Here is a 16,371-nt window from a genome sequence, read left to right as displayed (position 1 = left end):
AAAAGAAAATGCGAAATAACTCTTTAAAATGTAACATGATTCTTATCGAGATTGTTTGATATGTGGTATACGTGTGGTATTAAGAGTTTCTGCTAGGAAACCAAATGATTCATTGATTGTATTGGTAGATTTAATGTCTTGCAACCGAAGTGCGGTAAACGAGTGGTTTTTAAGCATGAAATAAATGCTTTTAGCTCCCGATGTTGGCGACCTTCAAGTGACCTTCATCCAAAAGCCAGAGCCGTCATCCAGGCACTCAAAGGAGATCATCCGGGCAACCGATCACGGTGGCATTACATACGCTAGTTACGTCCCTAAGAACTTACAAAAAATATTGCTTCCGGGTTCTTCCAAATGTTTGTTCTCAATATCACTCAAGCTGCAACTTCTAGTACGCTGATGTTTTATTTGTCGTTTCCAATAGCGTCGTTCAAAAGGCAGATACAGGGCACTATACATGTGACATTAAACTCTTGCGTCCAAATGGACCAATGCACAGTATGGCGTGGTGTGGTGTGGTGTGCCTTTGCGAACATGCGCTACGCCCATTTTAAGATTATCGCTAGTGGAGTGTTTTAATTGAGCGTCCTTACGGTTCGCTCCGCTCCGAGTTGCCCGGCTAAGTCACAGCGGAGCGGCGGGCGACTTTTGCATTTTAGTTATACGTTTAGCGTAGCGGCGCGGACCTTTCGTAGTTGGAGCGCCCTCTGACCGAATTCGCGGTAATGAAAGAAAACGAAAGCACCCATGGGTCACTTTTACAAAGTAAAACCAATGTATGTAACTTATTTGACCATGAACTATCTAGACGTGTGCTTGTAAGGCGTTACCGTTCCATTTCATCCACTGGAAAATAAAGCGCCGTCTTGGGGAACGCTACGTGATAGCCAGCGAGCTTGCTTTTGCATCCAATCCGATCCTTTTTTGACGCCAACGCTAGCCAACTCTCTGCGCAGCACGCGCTCAGGCGGCTTGTAAGCTAACCGTGTTTGTCGCTCCGCTAGCCCGCTTGCGGCTAAGCGGAGGGCGCATGCGCATTCGCGCTTGCGCTCTGCTCAGCTGCTGAGCAGAGCGTAATAACGCCAAACTAAAACATTCTAGTAGCATCTCCAACCAGTCTACTTTCCGGTTGCCATTTCATGCTTAGATCTACTCTCGATTACGGGAGAGCCAGTATATTTTTACAGCGAAGGGCGTCAAGGGATACTTTCCCCACTAGAAAAAAATCCCAAAGATAGCGCGATGCCGACCCGACCCGCGGCGGAGGTGAAGCAGGCGTTAAGCTCTGCCCGTATACGTGGGCTGATCCCTAAGATAGGGAAATGCAGAGCCGACCCGCGGCGAAGGTGAAGTTCGCCGTTAAGGGGCCCACATACGCAGCTTCGCTGGTCATTCCTCTTCACAAAGTAAAAGGCACCGAGTAATTTTTTTTTTTTTTTTTGGCGTACATATTCACATGGGGCAAGGAGCCAGAGAGATAAAGGTACCCGCTAAAGCGTGTTTCACCCCACAACTCCCCTATATTCCGAGAAGCCAGCTTTCGCGAACGTAGGTTAGGGATGTCTTAACGCGGATGGATAGACGCGTACGTATTGATGCCCGCCGGAACCGGCACGGAGCCCTATAGCCAGTCGTAACCTTTCGTTCAGATTAGAGTTTGCAAAATTAAGGTATTTGGAGTTGGGTGAACACGTGCGACTTCTTCAACTTAACATATGGCGCATCTTTTCAGCACAGAGATTATTATTCACCCGTACGTGTGCCTAGTACATGTGTTTTCGCCGTCTCCGCGGTTGTTGAGATGATGTATGCCTTCGCACCCCGATTTCTTGGTCCACCTCCAAAACCAGCCTCTTTTGGATGGCTTCAGCTGAAGGTTTGACGCAAGTGCAAAGATGAATCTGCAGGACAGTGATGCGTCGCATTCCCTGTTGTTCCTTGTCGCTTCCCGCATTCACTGTTCTCGTCACTTGGATTCCGTTGTTCCCTGCTTGCCCGTTATTTCTTTCTAGGCCCCATCTACCGCCGTCGGATTTCTCCCTTCATGCGTCCGGAGAGAAGTTGGTTGGGAGCATTGCCGATTCGCTCTCTTTCCTTCTATCTTCTCGCTTGGCTGGCGACAGCTCGGATATCTAGCGCCCCCCCCCACTCCCCCCCCCCCGGATAATACCGTGATACCGTCCCACATGGCGTCTTCGCGTTCATGCATTATTTCACCTTCTTTTAGTTTCTTTTTTCTTCTTTATTTTCTTTCGAGTAGCCTCGCTGCATGCGCCCGAGCTTGGACTGCTGGGCGCTGTTAGCCTTTGTTCGTGAATTCCATCTTCCAGTTCACTTGGGTTTCTCTCTTTCACTACATCGCGTTCCTTCGTCTTTTGTTTATGCCTTTGGTCTGCTCTTGTGTGCGGCCGTCGTACGTCCTGTTGAACAACCATCGCCCGTGAACACCGAGTGAAACACGCCGTGCACTGAACGTTGAGTTGGGGGGGGGGAGGGGGGGTGGCAGAACAGCAACAACGACGGTGCTGTTGGCAGGGCATGCGCGTGCCATGAGCGGCTCCTGCTCCCCTGTCGGCAGATGTCAAAGGAGCTTCTCCTTGGAGGGAGAGGGATAAAAACAGCGTGTTTGCCGACGACGACCCACTCCCCTGACGCGGGCGGTTTCCGATTGCTGGCTTTCTCCCCACTACCCGCCTCTCTCTTTCTCTCTCTCTCGAGGGCATCTCTCTAGCAGCTTGAGGTTGCGGCTTCCGAGTCGGGCGCGCTTGTAATGACTGCCTTCCCTGACGGATGTAACCGAGCTCGAGGGGTGATATAGCGGCCGTCGACTTCTTTTTGTTTCCTTTTATTGCGACAGGGGCTGGGGATCCGGCCTCTGCTCGCATGCGTTCTGTAGAATCGACTGTGACAGGTTCTTTATGCGGCCCCTTTACTCTCTCTCTCTCTTTCTCTCTTGTATCTTCAGCGATCGACGGATTTCTCGGAGACTGGAAAACGGAAGGCGTGTTTAGGGTGTTGCTTTTTTTTCTTCTTTCTGACCGCTCGTGTTGCTTGACGGTGGTTGTGAAATTGCAACGTGGAGCCTCTGTGTAGCTGGAAGGCGAGTGATGCCTTCGTTGTTTTGCCGCCGATGCGTTTCTTACGAAGGAAACGGCAAACTGAGACAAATGGTAAAGTTTTACATTCCAAGTGTTCGAATGCACTCAATCACATACGTGCTTACATGCTGAATTAAATATAAACGAGAGGAAAAAAAGAACTGAATGAAAATGAATAAAAAAAAAGGGGGGAAGGGAGGAAACGCTGGCCATCAGCATTGCGAAGAAAAGATAAAGTTGCGAAACAAAAACTAGAAAGCTCGTGTTATCTACTGACGACTCCGCACCCGCGCGGTGTTTGTTTTCGCACATTTTATTTATCGTCATGATGTGTATTTAAACTGTTGCTCTTTTTTTAGGCTCTGGTTGTGTTAATCTGACGACATGATGTCTCCATGTTGTGTTCTAGGACAGAGACAGCCAGGACCATAACGCTGTGAGTTATCTATAAAGGGCAACTCTACGTGTTTCACTGGACCTAACCCGATACTTCTCGTGTGAAGGATACGATAGATTCGTGTTATAGCGAGACCTAAGGAGAACGTGGCCTAAATAACGAGAAATGGCGCTTGTGTCGTGCAACTTTCTTGGTCCGGCGTGGATTGCGCTTTTTTTTTTTTATTTTTGAGTGACAACTAGCCCATAGCTATCCGTATTTCTAACGTCAGCTGGCAGCCTTTCCTTTCTTTGAATTGACTGTCCTTCTGTGAAACTAACTGTTACTACACCGTGCTATCGTGTGGAATGGGGAGGCTCCTTTACGTGTTTGTGCATTTCTCTCCTTAATGGTTCCAAGAAACGAAAGTTTATCCACTCGTTAATTGTCCACAGTGGTTTCAGGGGAACGAAGTTGTCATCTGTAGCCTCTCGACAGCTTTGGGTCTGCATCCGTCACTGACTTCAGTAAGAAGGGGTGTAGCTATGACTAGCTATGGTCAGGGAAAAACGGTTGGTGGCGGCGTGCATGCGTTTGTGGGTAGTTCATTGCACGACCTTCTCTGTCTCATAAGCTGTGTTTTCTATTGCGAAAGGAGGTCACTATCTATTAGAGCATACGGGGCGCAGAGCATACGGGGCATTATCAGTCAATGCGTACGGGCCATAGAAGTGTGTCCGCCCAATTGTGTGCAGGAATGTGTAGTGCGTGATGTGTTCGTGTTCTGTGGTTGTCACTGCTCGTTTTCCCTTCTGTTGTATTTTTTTTTTTCTGTTGTGTCGTCATCTTTGTGTGCGTACCATGTATAAGTCGGATGAGAAGAAGCGGTATATATATATATATATATATATATATATATATATATATATATATATATATATATATATATATATATATATACCACACGACCTTTGGTACGTTTGCGCTAACAGAATTTCTTTCTTTTCTTTCTCTCCCTCTTTCGCAGTGTGATAGTGAGAGCGACAGCGAAAGGGTGAGTGTTGATTCTGCCTGTCTCGTTTTGCTTTCCCACCGCGCCTGCCGCTGTGGACGCCATTGTGGACGCATCACGCCACTTCGGAGGACGAGTACACCACCCGCGTTTCGACATGTTTTCCAAACGCCGTGTTATGGGGCCACTATTTTCATTATTTTTCATTTTTGTTTAATTTTAACTTGCGCTATGGCCACGTCAGTTCGTGCTATCGGATTTTCGTCGAAATTGCGATCTCTCCGGAAGGCTTTATAGCGCGGACATACGGCTACGCATGGTGATAACGGGACGGTTCGATAATGAATACTCCTACCACATTCACGAGACGACCGGCGTTCTCCTTCTCGTCTCACGATGATGATGCTACGAACATGCTCTTTTGAACTGGGTGATGACGCATGTCACCCAGCTCGCTATCGAGGGGCGCGATTCTTGTTAATCATATGACAACAAGCCAAGATACAAAGACACCAAGGACAACAACATAGCGGGAATTACTTGTGCTGAATAATTGAATTATAGAAGTGGTGCATTAATTTCAACGAAGGTGCATGAAAAGACAACTGGCCGCAGTTGGGGCACGATCCCCCGTCTTCGCATTACGCGTGCGATGCTCTTACCAACTGAGCTGCCGCAGCGCCGTTTTCCCGTCCACTTTCTTGTGTATTCATGTTTTACTACTAGAAATAACCCTGGGAGTGTTAGCCAGCGCCACCACTGACAAACCTTGGCAGCGGAATTCATCCCCTTTCATTGCCATTAACGTATCATTTCTTTAATTCAATTATTAAACACAAGCAATTTCCTCTATGTTGTCCTTGGTGTCTTTGTTGGCTTCTAATTACACACGCACGCATCGCACCCATCGACTGGCGTACTCGCTAGTATTTATTGACGCTCTTCGCTGGTACGTGCAATGAGGTGTCACTAGAGAAACACCCTTCTAGTCCAGTGTAGCGGCGTCTACAGACGCTGAAAGTGCCTCACGTCGAAACCAGCGGCGGACTCGTCGAGGGCGTTTGTTGAAGCGTTATGCAGATTTACTTCAGAAGCAAAGCGTAGAGTCGAGGCCCGTTTGGGAACCTTGAGCTTGAATGCATTGCTAAGTGCAAGTTCCTTTCATGCCTACTGTATCGAAGAAAGAGCGAGAGAAACGGGTAAAGAAACTGCAAATAAACATAGAGGGTATATTCAATCTTGTAGCTCGCAGCGTTGATGTCGAAGCAGCCAGGAAAAACGAGTTGTGAAGGAAAAGCTTCGGAGGCCTTTCTGTAAGGAACATCTGAAAACAAAATCGCTACATTTGCAACCAGTGTACATATCAATACCTGCGTTTTATTTGTTTTTATTCTAGCTGTCACTGTTCCGGACTTACGCGAAGTCGCGTCTGTCGTCGCTGTATAAGTGAGGGCGTTGAAACTCTCCCGTCAACGCTGGCGTGACTGTTTCGCCTGTCAGAGCCGGTTCTTGAAGTGAGATTGGGCATGGCCCCCCCCCTCCCTTTCCGCCCCTCCCCTCCATTCTCCGACCCGCTCTCCAGCTGCATCTGATCGGCGGCGCGTGACAGCTTCCAGCTGGCTCTTCAGTCGCGAAACTGCGCTTGCACCTCATGCGTTGCATCCGCTATGTATACGCGCGCACTTATATATACCTTCCGCGACCCCGTTGGCACCGTCGATACGCAGAAGCGCAAGCGGCGCATATCCTATAGGTGTACGTCTGCGTTGCCTTGGCTGTCCTTGCGCGGAATGCACGACGTTCCTTTCTTTCCTTCTTTCATTCTTTCTTTCTTTCTTTCAAACTTCTCGGGAGCGAAGTTTGTCGAGGGCAGACATCGACGGCACCCTCAAGGAACTACGTAACAAGCAATAAAAGTGGAATGTGGCGGAAGATGCAAAAACGAGCGAGTCCGCTTCCGCGCATGCAGGCGCTGGAGAGCGGCGACGGACACCCTTCGCGAAGCCGTCTTCAACTTGCGTTTTTTGGCCGGGCCCCTCCAACGGAGCTCCGAGTTGTCGTCGTCGTCTTCGCTCGAGTGCGCAGCCGGCAGTTATTGACTTGCAAATGGCCGCCCAGCGCAAATGTTGTGCGCGTGCGCACTGTGTGGGCGTCTCTCTCTCTCTCTCTCTCTCTCTCTCTCTCTCTCTCTCTCTCTCTCTCTCTCTCTCTCTCTCTCTCTCCCGTAGCGTCTTTATTCTCTTCCACCTATACAGTTCTCTCTCTCTCCCTCTCTCGTCGTGTCGTGGTTCGCACGTTCTGCCTTTGTTCTGCTGTCGCGTGCTCGACGGGTCGGACTATTTTGTTTTGTTCCTGGCGTCCGCAGATTGTCCTCGTCCTTTCTCTCGGGGCGTCTGCGCGGGCGCGCTGAGAGGGACCCCTTTTGTCGCCCCGGCGCGATTTGAATAGGGTCGCCCTAATGAAGAAAACACAGCTAGAGAGCATGCGAGAAGCGGGCATGTAGAGTGCACTCTTTATGGCACTCGTTTATGCTTGCGTAATATATCCTTCTGCGCAGTGCGACGCGTTTCGTGTGTGTGTTGGGAGGGGGGGGGGGGGGTGCTGAGAGAACTTTTCTCTCGTCACGCGTATTTCGCTATTGTCCCAGAAACGTTACGTGCTGTGCGTTTCTTTTCGTCTCTTGTCATATTGTTTTTCGTTCGTCAGTTTGCTGACAGAGGCGTTAGGAGTGTCGTTTGAACTCTCTTTTTTTTTTCCCTCGCCTATTGTTAGCATAAAAGGCTGGCTCGAATCTCGTTTTTGTTTTCCTGGCCGCCGCGTAGCAAAATTGTTAGCGTTCTTGCACACCTGGATCGCCTGACGAGCAACCCTTGCGTTTTTGGTCGTAAGGCAGTCACGCGTGCCGGTTATTCGAGCGTGCAGTGCTTTGCGGCGGCTGTGACTAGGTCGCGTGATAAGCAGAAATAAACGCCCGTTGACTGCGACCGGAGGTGTGTGGAACACACCGAGCATTGTCGACGCTTTCAGCCTTCTTTTTTTTTTTTTTTTGCATTTTGTAAGCTTGCACCCGTGTTCTTTAGGGGCTGTCCGTGTTAGAAGACGAAGATACGGTGCCCGTGTCGAGGGACTCCCCCCAATCCCATGCTCCTTTAAAGAGAATGAAAAAATAAAACCTCCCGCCCGTCCTCTGCGGTTTTCGGAGAAAATCCTGCCTTATGGTTTCGTGCCGAAGCACACTTTTCTTTCGTGCTGAATGTCTCTACTGTAACTCCGCCAGTTTCGCATGACAAACTGTCCGTACTGTAACCGTGCAGCTGATCACGCCAGGTAATGCGGTGAAACGGCATCACGTCGCTTGAGCCACGTGTGTTTGCGCCGCCTTCATCCTGGTACCTACCCTGTTGGCCCAGCGTGCGCCTCGGGCAATCATATATGCGCACGTGCTCTTAACTTCCCTCGCTAAATAATTTGCCGTAGCGCTCGTTTCCTATGGCCGCGCCAGGTTTGTCGCCTGAGTTATTCATGGTCCATTCCTGTGTTTTTCGTTGAGTCTCCGCTTGTTCGACCACTCCGGGTCGCCGTTACGCACATGGAAGTCGATCGCACTGCGATCCTAGTGCAGAAATGCTCGCCACGGTGGCGCGGGCCGAAGCGTAAAAAATGAAGAAAAAAAAAAAAGAAAATCGAAGAGGCAGGTTTTCGAATGTTCCACCCGTCCTCGTCGTCCATGGTGCGGGAGGGAATTCTTTCCTTGGAGCCGCAAGTGGCCGCGCGTGTGTTTGTCCTTGCATGTATAGCGTGCGTGTAGTCACGCGCGCGCACCTGTAGTGTATTACCACCTCGGGAACACAGACGCCTATATGTGTCTTCTGCTTCCTTCTGCAGCCCAGCCTCACCTTTACGGCCTTTTCTGAAGTTTCGTTTGAATTAGTGACTCGGAGCCACGATTTAGGACCCCGGTGGCTTCGTGGACGACATTTCTTAGCGTTATTTTCCCACTTTCTCGGTTGCCAGCAGAATGCCGAACTTGCTTTCGCAATTGTGCACCCCTCTTCTGGTCATCATCACTATTGTACCTCGGGACACCTTTATGTCCCGTTATGTTTCCCCCCCCTCGAGCAGCGTAGTAGGCTAGACCGTGCTAGCCCAGGCCCACCTCACTGCTTTCCTTGGAATAAGTCTCTCTCTCTCTCTCTCTCTCTCTCTCTCTCTCTCTCTCTCTCTCTCTCTCTCTCTCTCTCTCTCTCTCTCTCTCTCTCTCTCTCTCTCTCTCTCTCTCTCTCTCTATGTGTGTGTGTGTGTGTGTGTGTGTGTGTGTTTCTCCCTTGCCAGACAAATGGACGTTGGCGTGCGCGCTTCTTGTGTGGCACGCGGTCGTGTCCGCGGTGTCGCGCATCCATCACGGCCGATTGTTCTTTGTGAAGCGGAAGGGCAGAAGAATTGCGTTACTGGCTGAGCAGGAGTGTCTGTCTGTCTCACCGTTAGTTATTTATCTTCCTTTCTTTCTTTCTGTTTTAACTACCAGCGCTTTCTTCCCCGTTCATGTTAAATATTGACCGAGCATGCCCATTTCCCCCCTCCCCCTCCCTCCCTCCCTCCCTCTCTCTCTCTCTCTCTCTCTCTCTCTCTCTCTCTCTCTGGTTTTCGTCTAGCTAGTCGCCGAAACGTAGGTATTTCGCATAGTTCAGCTCTATACGATTTCACTGCTTACGCTGGCCGTATAGAAGGGCGTAGAGTAGCAAACGTTCATGACGTCACTCGATATTGTTAGCTCGTCCTTCGCCAGACTAAGTTTATTGATTTCCTCTTGATTTTTTTTTCTTTTATTTCCGGGTGCGCTCAACAGCTGGTCGGGTTCGCTAGGTAAACGATTGATCGTAAAAAAAAAACTTCATAATGCCTGAAAGCAGATAGGTAACGGAGTCATATTGTGCGCGTCCGTTGATTGCGGAACATTAGTTAAAATTAGGCGCTCAGGTTGCGTGCAGCATTCCCCCTTCTCCGCCTAAGACTGCTGTCACTATTTCATGATTTCATCACTACACTTCACACTTTCGTACTTGTGCCTTCTCTTTCTTTGTTGTTGCTTCGCTGAAATGCACGTCAGCTTGCAGTGAATGCCTCCTTTGGAAGACGCATCTACGGTGCGACGGAAACGCTATCGACAAATTTTGGGCACCGTTTCAAGTTCGATTTTGCTTGCGGCAATGTACGAAAAGTCGTGTACAGCCTGCGTCCCACCACGAAGCTTATGAAGACGCAAGTGTACGAGTATTGCAATATGGCGATGATTAGATTACACGTTAAGTTCACATTTCAAACCTGTTCAGAGCGCGTACCATTAGCCTGTGTAAAGCCGTGTTGCGCCGATAAATTGCGAGAACTGCGGTCGGCCGCTGAGTGCCGTACACGATTTGTTGCTGAGAGGGACGCTAATGGCGCATTCAACAGAGATATTTGCGGGGAACAGTTAATTTGCACTGTCTGGGGAATAGTAGTAGTTGTCGAGGTGTCTCAAACCGGGGTAGACGCAAGGAGAGAAGCCAGAATAATGCTTGAGGCAACACCACGGAATCCATCTCATTGCATGCCTAAATAAGTGGCTGCTCGGTAAAATAATTGGTTAGCATAAAGGTCCGTCAAGTTTTTCAGTACTTCGGCTGTTCTTTATATATATATATAACTATAGCTATTACATAACCGCTGGAAGTATCGAAATTTCTGTGGTATCAACGGTTTTTTTTTTTCCTTTCTTATAATGTTGACCTTCGGTACGTCAAGAGACCAGTGCGCTTCTGCTTTCCTTCGCGCAACGTGCCGGGGAAAATTGCTTAGGCGAGCGGTGAAAAGGGGCTTAAAAGGAGGGCATTACCGAAGCCCGTGTGTACTTATAACGCGCCCGCTCGTTCTCGCTTACTACGCCCGCTTTCGTTTTTCTTCATTCCTCTCACGCCATCCCCTGAACTTCGACCGCCTTCGCTAATTGGGATCGCTTAACAACTCTGCGCTGTTTGCCCTCCCAGCTGCACTCCAGTGCTTTTTCTCGCTCTTTTCTCGTCTCAAGGTCGCGATCCTTCGGCCCCCTTCTCCGCCTAATGGCGCGATCTCGGCGTTCTAAAGAAGCAAGAGCGCGTCGACCCAGACGCGCGGGGGGGCATCGTGTAATCTTTGCGTGTGTTCGCATATATACCGCCGTGTGGATGTATGCGCTCGTTATTTACGGCTGTTGCTGACACGCCTGGCGGGAAGCCGGAGTGGCTTAAGTGATAATCTTATTAATAGCTTCTCAATCCTCCCTTTCCACCACTCCAACTCACTCCTTGAGGAAGAGGCGACGTCGGTCCTTAAAGTCTGCACTTCAGTCTCCCTTGAGCGGGCCCAGTCGCTTGATTCTGCGTTTTAATTATGTGTCCCATGCTGGGCTGGAGAGGGGGCGGCGGGGGTCGACGCGCTCAGCTCGCGTGGCGGCATCTCTCTCCTTTCTTCTTTTCTTCTTCTTCTCGTACGTTGTGTAATCGAGCGAAGAGCTGTTCTCGGTCCGTGTTTAACGCTATAGCTGTCGTGGTGGTGCAAGTGCCTGCGCTTTGGCGAGTGCGACGTGTCTCGGCACATTCTGGCGGACTCAGTCTCGCTGTATATTCGCGCGTTAGGTTCACGCGTGTGTAATCGTGCTTTCGAGACAGGAACGGCGAGAAAATTGACGCGGGGAACGGCGCTGTATAGAGCAGAGTATGGTGTTGTAGGTTTGCGCGTCTGACGGCTGAGCGCGGACTTAAAATGTCGTGTATGTTTAGCCGTGGTGGTATGGCCCTTTCAGTGCGAAACGCAGAGCCTATTTAGGCGTATAACACACGACGTGCGTAATAAGCGTTAGGCCTTTCGTGATGTTTTCGACGTGGCCCGGCCTTGCGCGAAATTTCTCTCTTTTGGTTTGTTTATTGTTTTCTATCGCTTCGTGAACGTTAATGCGCCTATGTGGTACCTATTAGAGGTAGCTTGTGACGCTGATTACCGCAATAATTATTTGCTGCTTGCTTGTTGAGTAATCGACTTTCGTGCGCATCGTTTTTTATGCTTGTCAGTGTTACTGGCACTGGCAGTACTGCACACACGCCTCGGCTTTGTCTGTTCTGTAGCTAAAGTTTTGCATCCAGTGTAAACATGAGCAGCCACAGTGTTTTCCTCTCGTGAGTGACGTTTTTTGTTTTTTCCTCGTTTTCGTGTCAACTCGCTTAGGGTTTAGCTCGAACGGAGGTTAATCGCGCTGTTCGTAAGTCGTGCACTGCTTCTGCGTCGTTTAACTAGCACATGCGCCTATGTATGTGACTCATTTGTAGCGCCATTAATGCGTAATTCCTCATTTTTCTTTGTTAGCCAGTATTTATTCTAATAAGCCAGTGCTATGGTGTCCTCCTTTTTTTATTATTTTAGCTTCGTTTTTTTTTTAAATCTTTCATTTCGAGGCAGCGCGTTTCTTAGTGGCCAGGATTCCCATTTTGCCACATCTAGCTTGCAGCAACAGTAATTTCAATAAATAAACCTGCTCTACAGACTAATAGGCGCTGACCCATGAAAAGAGAGAGAGAGAGGGAGACAAAGGGCGCAACCGTCGCGAAATTCTCGCAAACTTGGTATCTCCTACATCCTATACCAGTAGCCGCGTCACGCTTACACGTGACAAGCTGTAGCGCACCTTTCGTAGCAATTAGGTCTCGAGCTGCAGCTCAGCCGGTTGTTTCGCCAAGAGGAAGTAATTTGTTTCTAATTAAACGTCGAGCGTAAACTTGGCCCGCGCCCTTGCCGCTCGTCCTCATGCGTATGCCTGGCCGAGGCTCGTGCAGGAAGTAGATATAAAAAAAAAAGCAAGCGAGCGCGAACGAATATTGTAATGTCGCACCTCGCATGGGGTAACTACAGGCGACGCTCTTCTGGAGGGGGGAGGGGTCTTCTTTGCATATACGCCGCCGCCGCGCAGTTGCGCCGAACAGGTGTTCCCTTACAGTTGCCCCGGCATTTTCGTCTTGCTGCGGAGGAATAATTTACGTGCAACCTTTCGCAACAGCGCAGCTCATTAGTGCGCCGTGTCTCTTCCTTAATAACCTCCGGCGCTGCCGCCGCCGTTGGTTCGGCGGTCCGTTCGGCTGCGTTTCTGTCATTAGGATAGCCATTCCGTGATTAGACGGTAGTCTGAAATGGATACACGCCATATTCGCGTCCCTTTCTCTCTCTCTCTGTCCGCGTCGGTGCTTTGAACGTTGGGTTGCACTTCTGCGCGCGGTTGTGTGCTTCTCAGCGATGGCTGCATTGGCTACCGTGTTTGCTGGCGCATATGCTTGCCCGACCAGAGCTCTAGCGCTGCGAGCACGCGGGAACACGACCTTTTACCACGCTAACAAAGGAAGGAAGGAAAAAGTGGAGAAGGAAGGCAGGGAGGTTAACCAGTTTAGCCTAACCGGTTTGCTACCCTACACATGGGAGCGGAATCTACATCACATCTACATCTACGCTACGCTAACTATGTATAGCCCTGGAGGTTGGAGGTGGTGTTTACTGATTAACCGACGAGACGTTATATTAGCTTCATATGTAGGTTATCCGCTGCTCGCGACGACTAGCCTGGGGAACGTATTTGCTCGTTTTCATGTGTTTGAATAACTGGTAAGTGTGTATTTATGCTTATTTGTTTAAGGTTTATTTGTTTATGCTTATTGCACGAGGTATAGTGCGCATGTTGAGTGCGTTTTGAGTATTAATTCTCAGGGTGGTAGTCGAAGTTCGGTTAAAATGTGACACGTTTATTGTAGCTGAAGTGTTCGTTGCTGTACCTTATCAGTCACAGTAATTAATGCGCCTGTTGAAGGAATTCTCTTTACGCACGAACATGTCGGCGCAATTCGTTATTCATTGACGCATTGTCGCGGTTCGCGGTGCGACTCCTATCTGCGTTTATTGTGAGCGAAGAAACCGTTTTATTGCACACGTGTTCAGCTACACTTCCTATGGGACAAGAATAGCCCGCACCTAATCAAGGCGCGCGAGCGTCCTCTGTACGTTTGCTTATTGAATCAAGGCGCCTGTTCTAATTAGGGAGAGCAAAAGAGTCCACAAAGTCTTTCGTAGCGCGTCTCCTAGCAAGTCGCCTATTATTTAGCGCAAAATTCTTGAGGCAGGGTCACTTATAAATAGGACACAAAACAGAGCCAAATATTGAACAGCGATGTTATTAGAATCCGTGTCATGAATATGCCAAGCACATCTAACATACCCAATCCTTTTCTTTTTCTTTCTTTTTCTCCCCGTGAAGCTCGCCCTGCGGCATAGTTGTTTATGTAAATGAAAGCACGGAGCCGTGACACAGAAATTGCCGTAGTACCTTGACGAAGTTGTCGTACAAGAGCCAACGCATGTAACTGCCTGCCTTGATCGGTTGCGCGTACTTACAAGCATCAAGATATATATATATATATATATATATAAATTGAGGACCTGCTCACGCGTTCCGTGCCAGCCTTATCGATTCTCACACTTTCAACTATTTCCATTAAGTCCTATCTGTGCCCCGAGAACACGCAGCGTTTCTGTAACAGTGTATCTATCCATGCCTATATGCGCCCTTTCTCGATGATTTTGCGCTACATAACAACTAAGGTATCATACTAATTGTTGCGGCTTAAGGTGGCGTTAGGGCAAGGAATCCACCAAGCCCATCGACGAGTACGTCAGTTAGTAGGAATGGAGGTAAAACGGTTTATTTGGCTTAGTTACACTGCTCCAGTTACGGAAGCCCACTTCATGCAGGAGCAAGTTAAACGTCCGAGTTCGCATCAGGACGCTCTGTCCTCACTGCACGAAAAGTCTCCGCTTTTAATACCGTCGTCTTCCCTAGGCGAGTGCATTAGGGAATCTGAAGACTGACCAGCAGCAAATGACAATCGTCTAATCGGGTGCGATACCACGCCCATGCTATCGCAACGCTCCGCAGTATCCCCGCCTCCGAAGCCCCATGTTATGGAATATGCGGCCGAATAGCAACCTGCGAACCTATATAAGGTCGCCGTCGTCGTTCGGTAGCATTTGATGTTGGCCCTCCTCATCATTTGTTCAGGCTCTCTGGTAGGGGTGGGGGTTGTGGCCTTTTATGGACCCGTCAACAATCGCTGTACACGCTTCGTTGTCGTCTGGATGGGCGCTGATGGATGGGTGGGTGTTTACCTCGTCGCAAACGTCTGCTTAACGCCTTTGTGGTGTTTAGACGTAACACAACTCTTTGCTTGCAGCGTTCGCAACTCATTCCACGTCGTGCAAACAGCATACGTATGGCCGAGTACGTCACCTCACCGCATTTATTATTACCATTATTATTTCGTCCTGCGCTTTTCTTTCAATAGATGGCGGCCTCATCTTCCTCTAGCGTGAGAGAAGGTGGTTACAACAGGTTTCGATCAGGACTTACGTGTATCTATATACCGCATCGCATAGTTGAACCTCAATACTCGGCGCTATTCGAAATTTCTTTGGTGGGCCTCCCGCGTATCTGTTTTGCCAGTGACTCGTTTATATAGTGGTCTCAGTCAGAATGGCGACTCATATATACGCCGGTATAGGGTAATATCCCTCGTGAATAGCCTTTGTCAAAATGTACTTTCCCTACCTCGAAAATTCCATCCACTGTTTGATGTATCCGGTAACGAGTCCCGCCAGGCGCATTATTGCGTTGCGGCGTCGTTGGTGGAGACCTCGCGCGGCGCTGCAGCAGTCGGTGCCGATAACACGTTGTATGCGCCGTGGCTGCCTGGTTTTTTCCCGACTAAACAAAAAACGTCCCCGACCGCTCAATGCCGTTTCGATTCCTCTTTCAAGTCGCACAAAGATGGCGTCTTGTTCTGACTCTTTGGGTCGCTGCGGATTTCTCATATCTGGCTGATTTTCGTCGATTCGGTTCGCTTTGAAGTTGCAGGAGACGACTGCGAACGCGCGTGTCCCAGCGCGACGGCTTTGAATCCGAGGCTGGTTTCACGTTATTTCTCCCTTTGGATACGCCGCTCGTGCTCGCTGCTGTTGAAGCATCAAGTGTGACTGCTCGTCATTCGGAGTGCTCGTCCGTGAATATCCGTAATATAAGTTTCATATACGGTTGCATGTAATGAGATTCTCATATTCGGATGTACTCACTTTTATATCCGCATGTAATGGCTTATGGGAGTCTCGATGGCAGTGTACGAGTTTGAATTCCCGCTTGGTCGATGGTATTGTTACATCCCGGGGTTTTGATAGCGCAAAGCCTGCACGAAATGCATCTGACATGGCCATACAAGATCAATAAATAAATAAATAAATAAATGAATAAATAAGTAAATAAATAAATAAATAAATCAAATATTATTGCGCTGGCATTCGCATAGCTCGTAAACGGTGCTGGAGCGGTAAGCACCGGATATTTCTCGCGCTGTGAACCAAAGAATGGCTGCGCGTTAGGAAAAACTTGCTCCAGAATCTATGAACGTCTCGCCTCTTTTCGTATGCAGTGCTTTTGTGTCTGCTGCATATGTCGTAATTTACGCGAAGCACGCTTGGCACTCTTGACAGCGCGCATGGTTAATATGCGACAGCATACGGTGGCGAAACGTTGTTACTTAATAATAATCATAAAAAAAGAAAAGTCACAGAGGACCAGGCTTCACGTATAAAGACGTTCGATTTGACAGTCATGCATGCGCATATGTAATACAAGGATGAAAAACGGCTCTAGGCTGCATCGCGGATTTCGCAGTCTATGCGAAACTTGGCAGGAGCGGGGATGAAGTAACGCGAAGTGTCGAGCCTCCCTCCGCGATTCCACGTCCCCCTCACCGCTCACCTTTCGTTTGTGCATTGCTTTCCGGCAC

The 16,371-nt window shown here is 49.0% G+C and overlaps 1 protein-coding gene across 5 annotated transcripts in view; it reads left to right on the top strand.

The window, feature by feature from the left end:
* The window catches only part of LOC142575859 (uncharacterized), a 408,749-nt gene that overhangs the window by 269,780 nt on the left and 122,598 nt on the right, over window positions 1-16,371 (top strand). For 3 of the 5 annotated variants that reach the window (XM_075685564.1, XM_075685565.1, XM_075685562.1), the window contains 2 exons: window positions 3,508-3,534; window positions 4,502-4,528. In XM_075685564.1, the coding sequence (XP_075541679.1) occupies window positions 3,508-3,534; window positions 4,502-4,528 (54 nt within the window). The remainder of the gene's footprint in view (window positions 1-3,507; window positions 3,535-4,501; window positions 4,529-16,371) is intronic. The other 2 variants (XM_075685567.1, XM_075685563.1) reach the window with 1 other exon arrangement.

This window comes from Dermacentor variabilis, chromosome 3 (assembly GCF_050947875.1).
Source record: "Dermacentor variabilis isolate Ectoservices chromosome 3, ASM5094787v1, whole genome shotgun sequence".
NCBI lineage: Eukaryota > Metazoa > Arthropoda > Arachnida > Ixodida > Ixodidae > Dermacentor > Dermacentor variabilis.
Note: the sequence above shows the minus strand (reverse complement) of the source record. Positions and strands in the feature narration are given on the sequence as shown.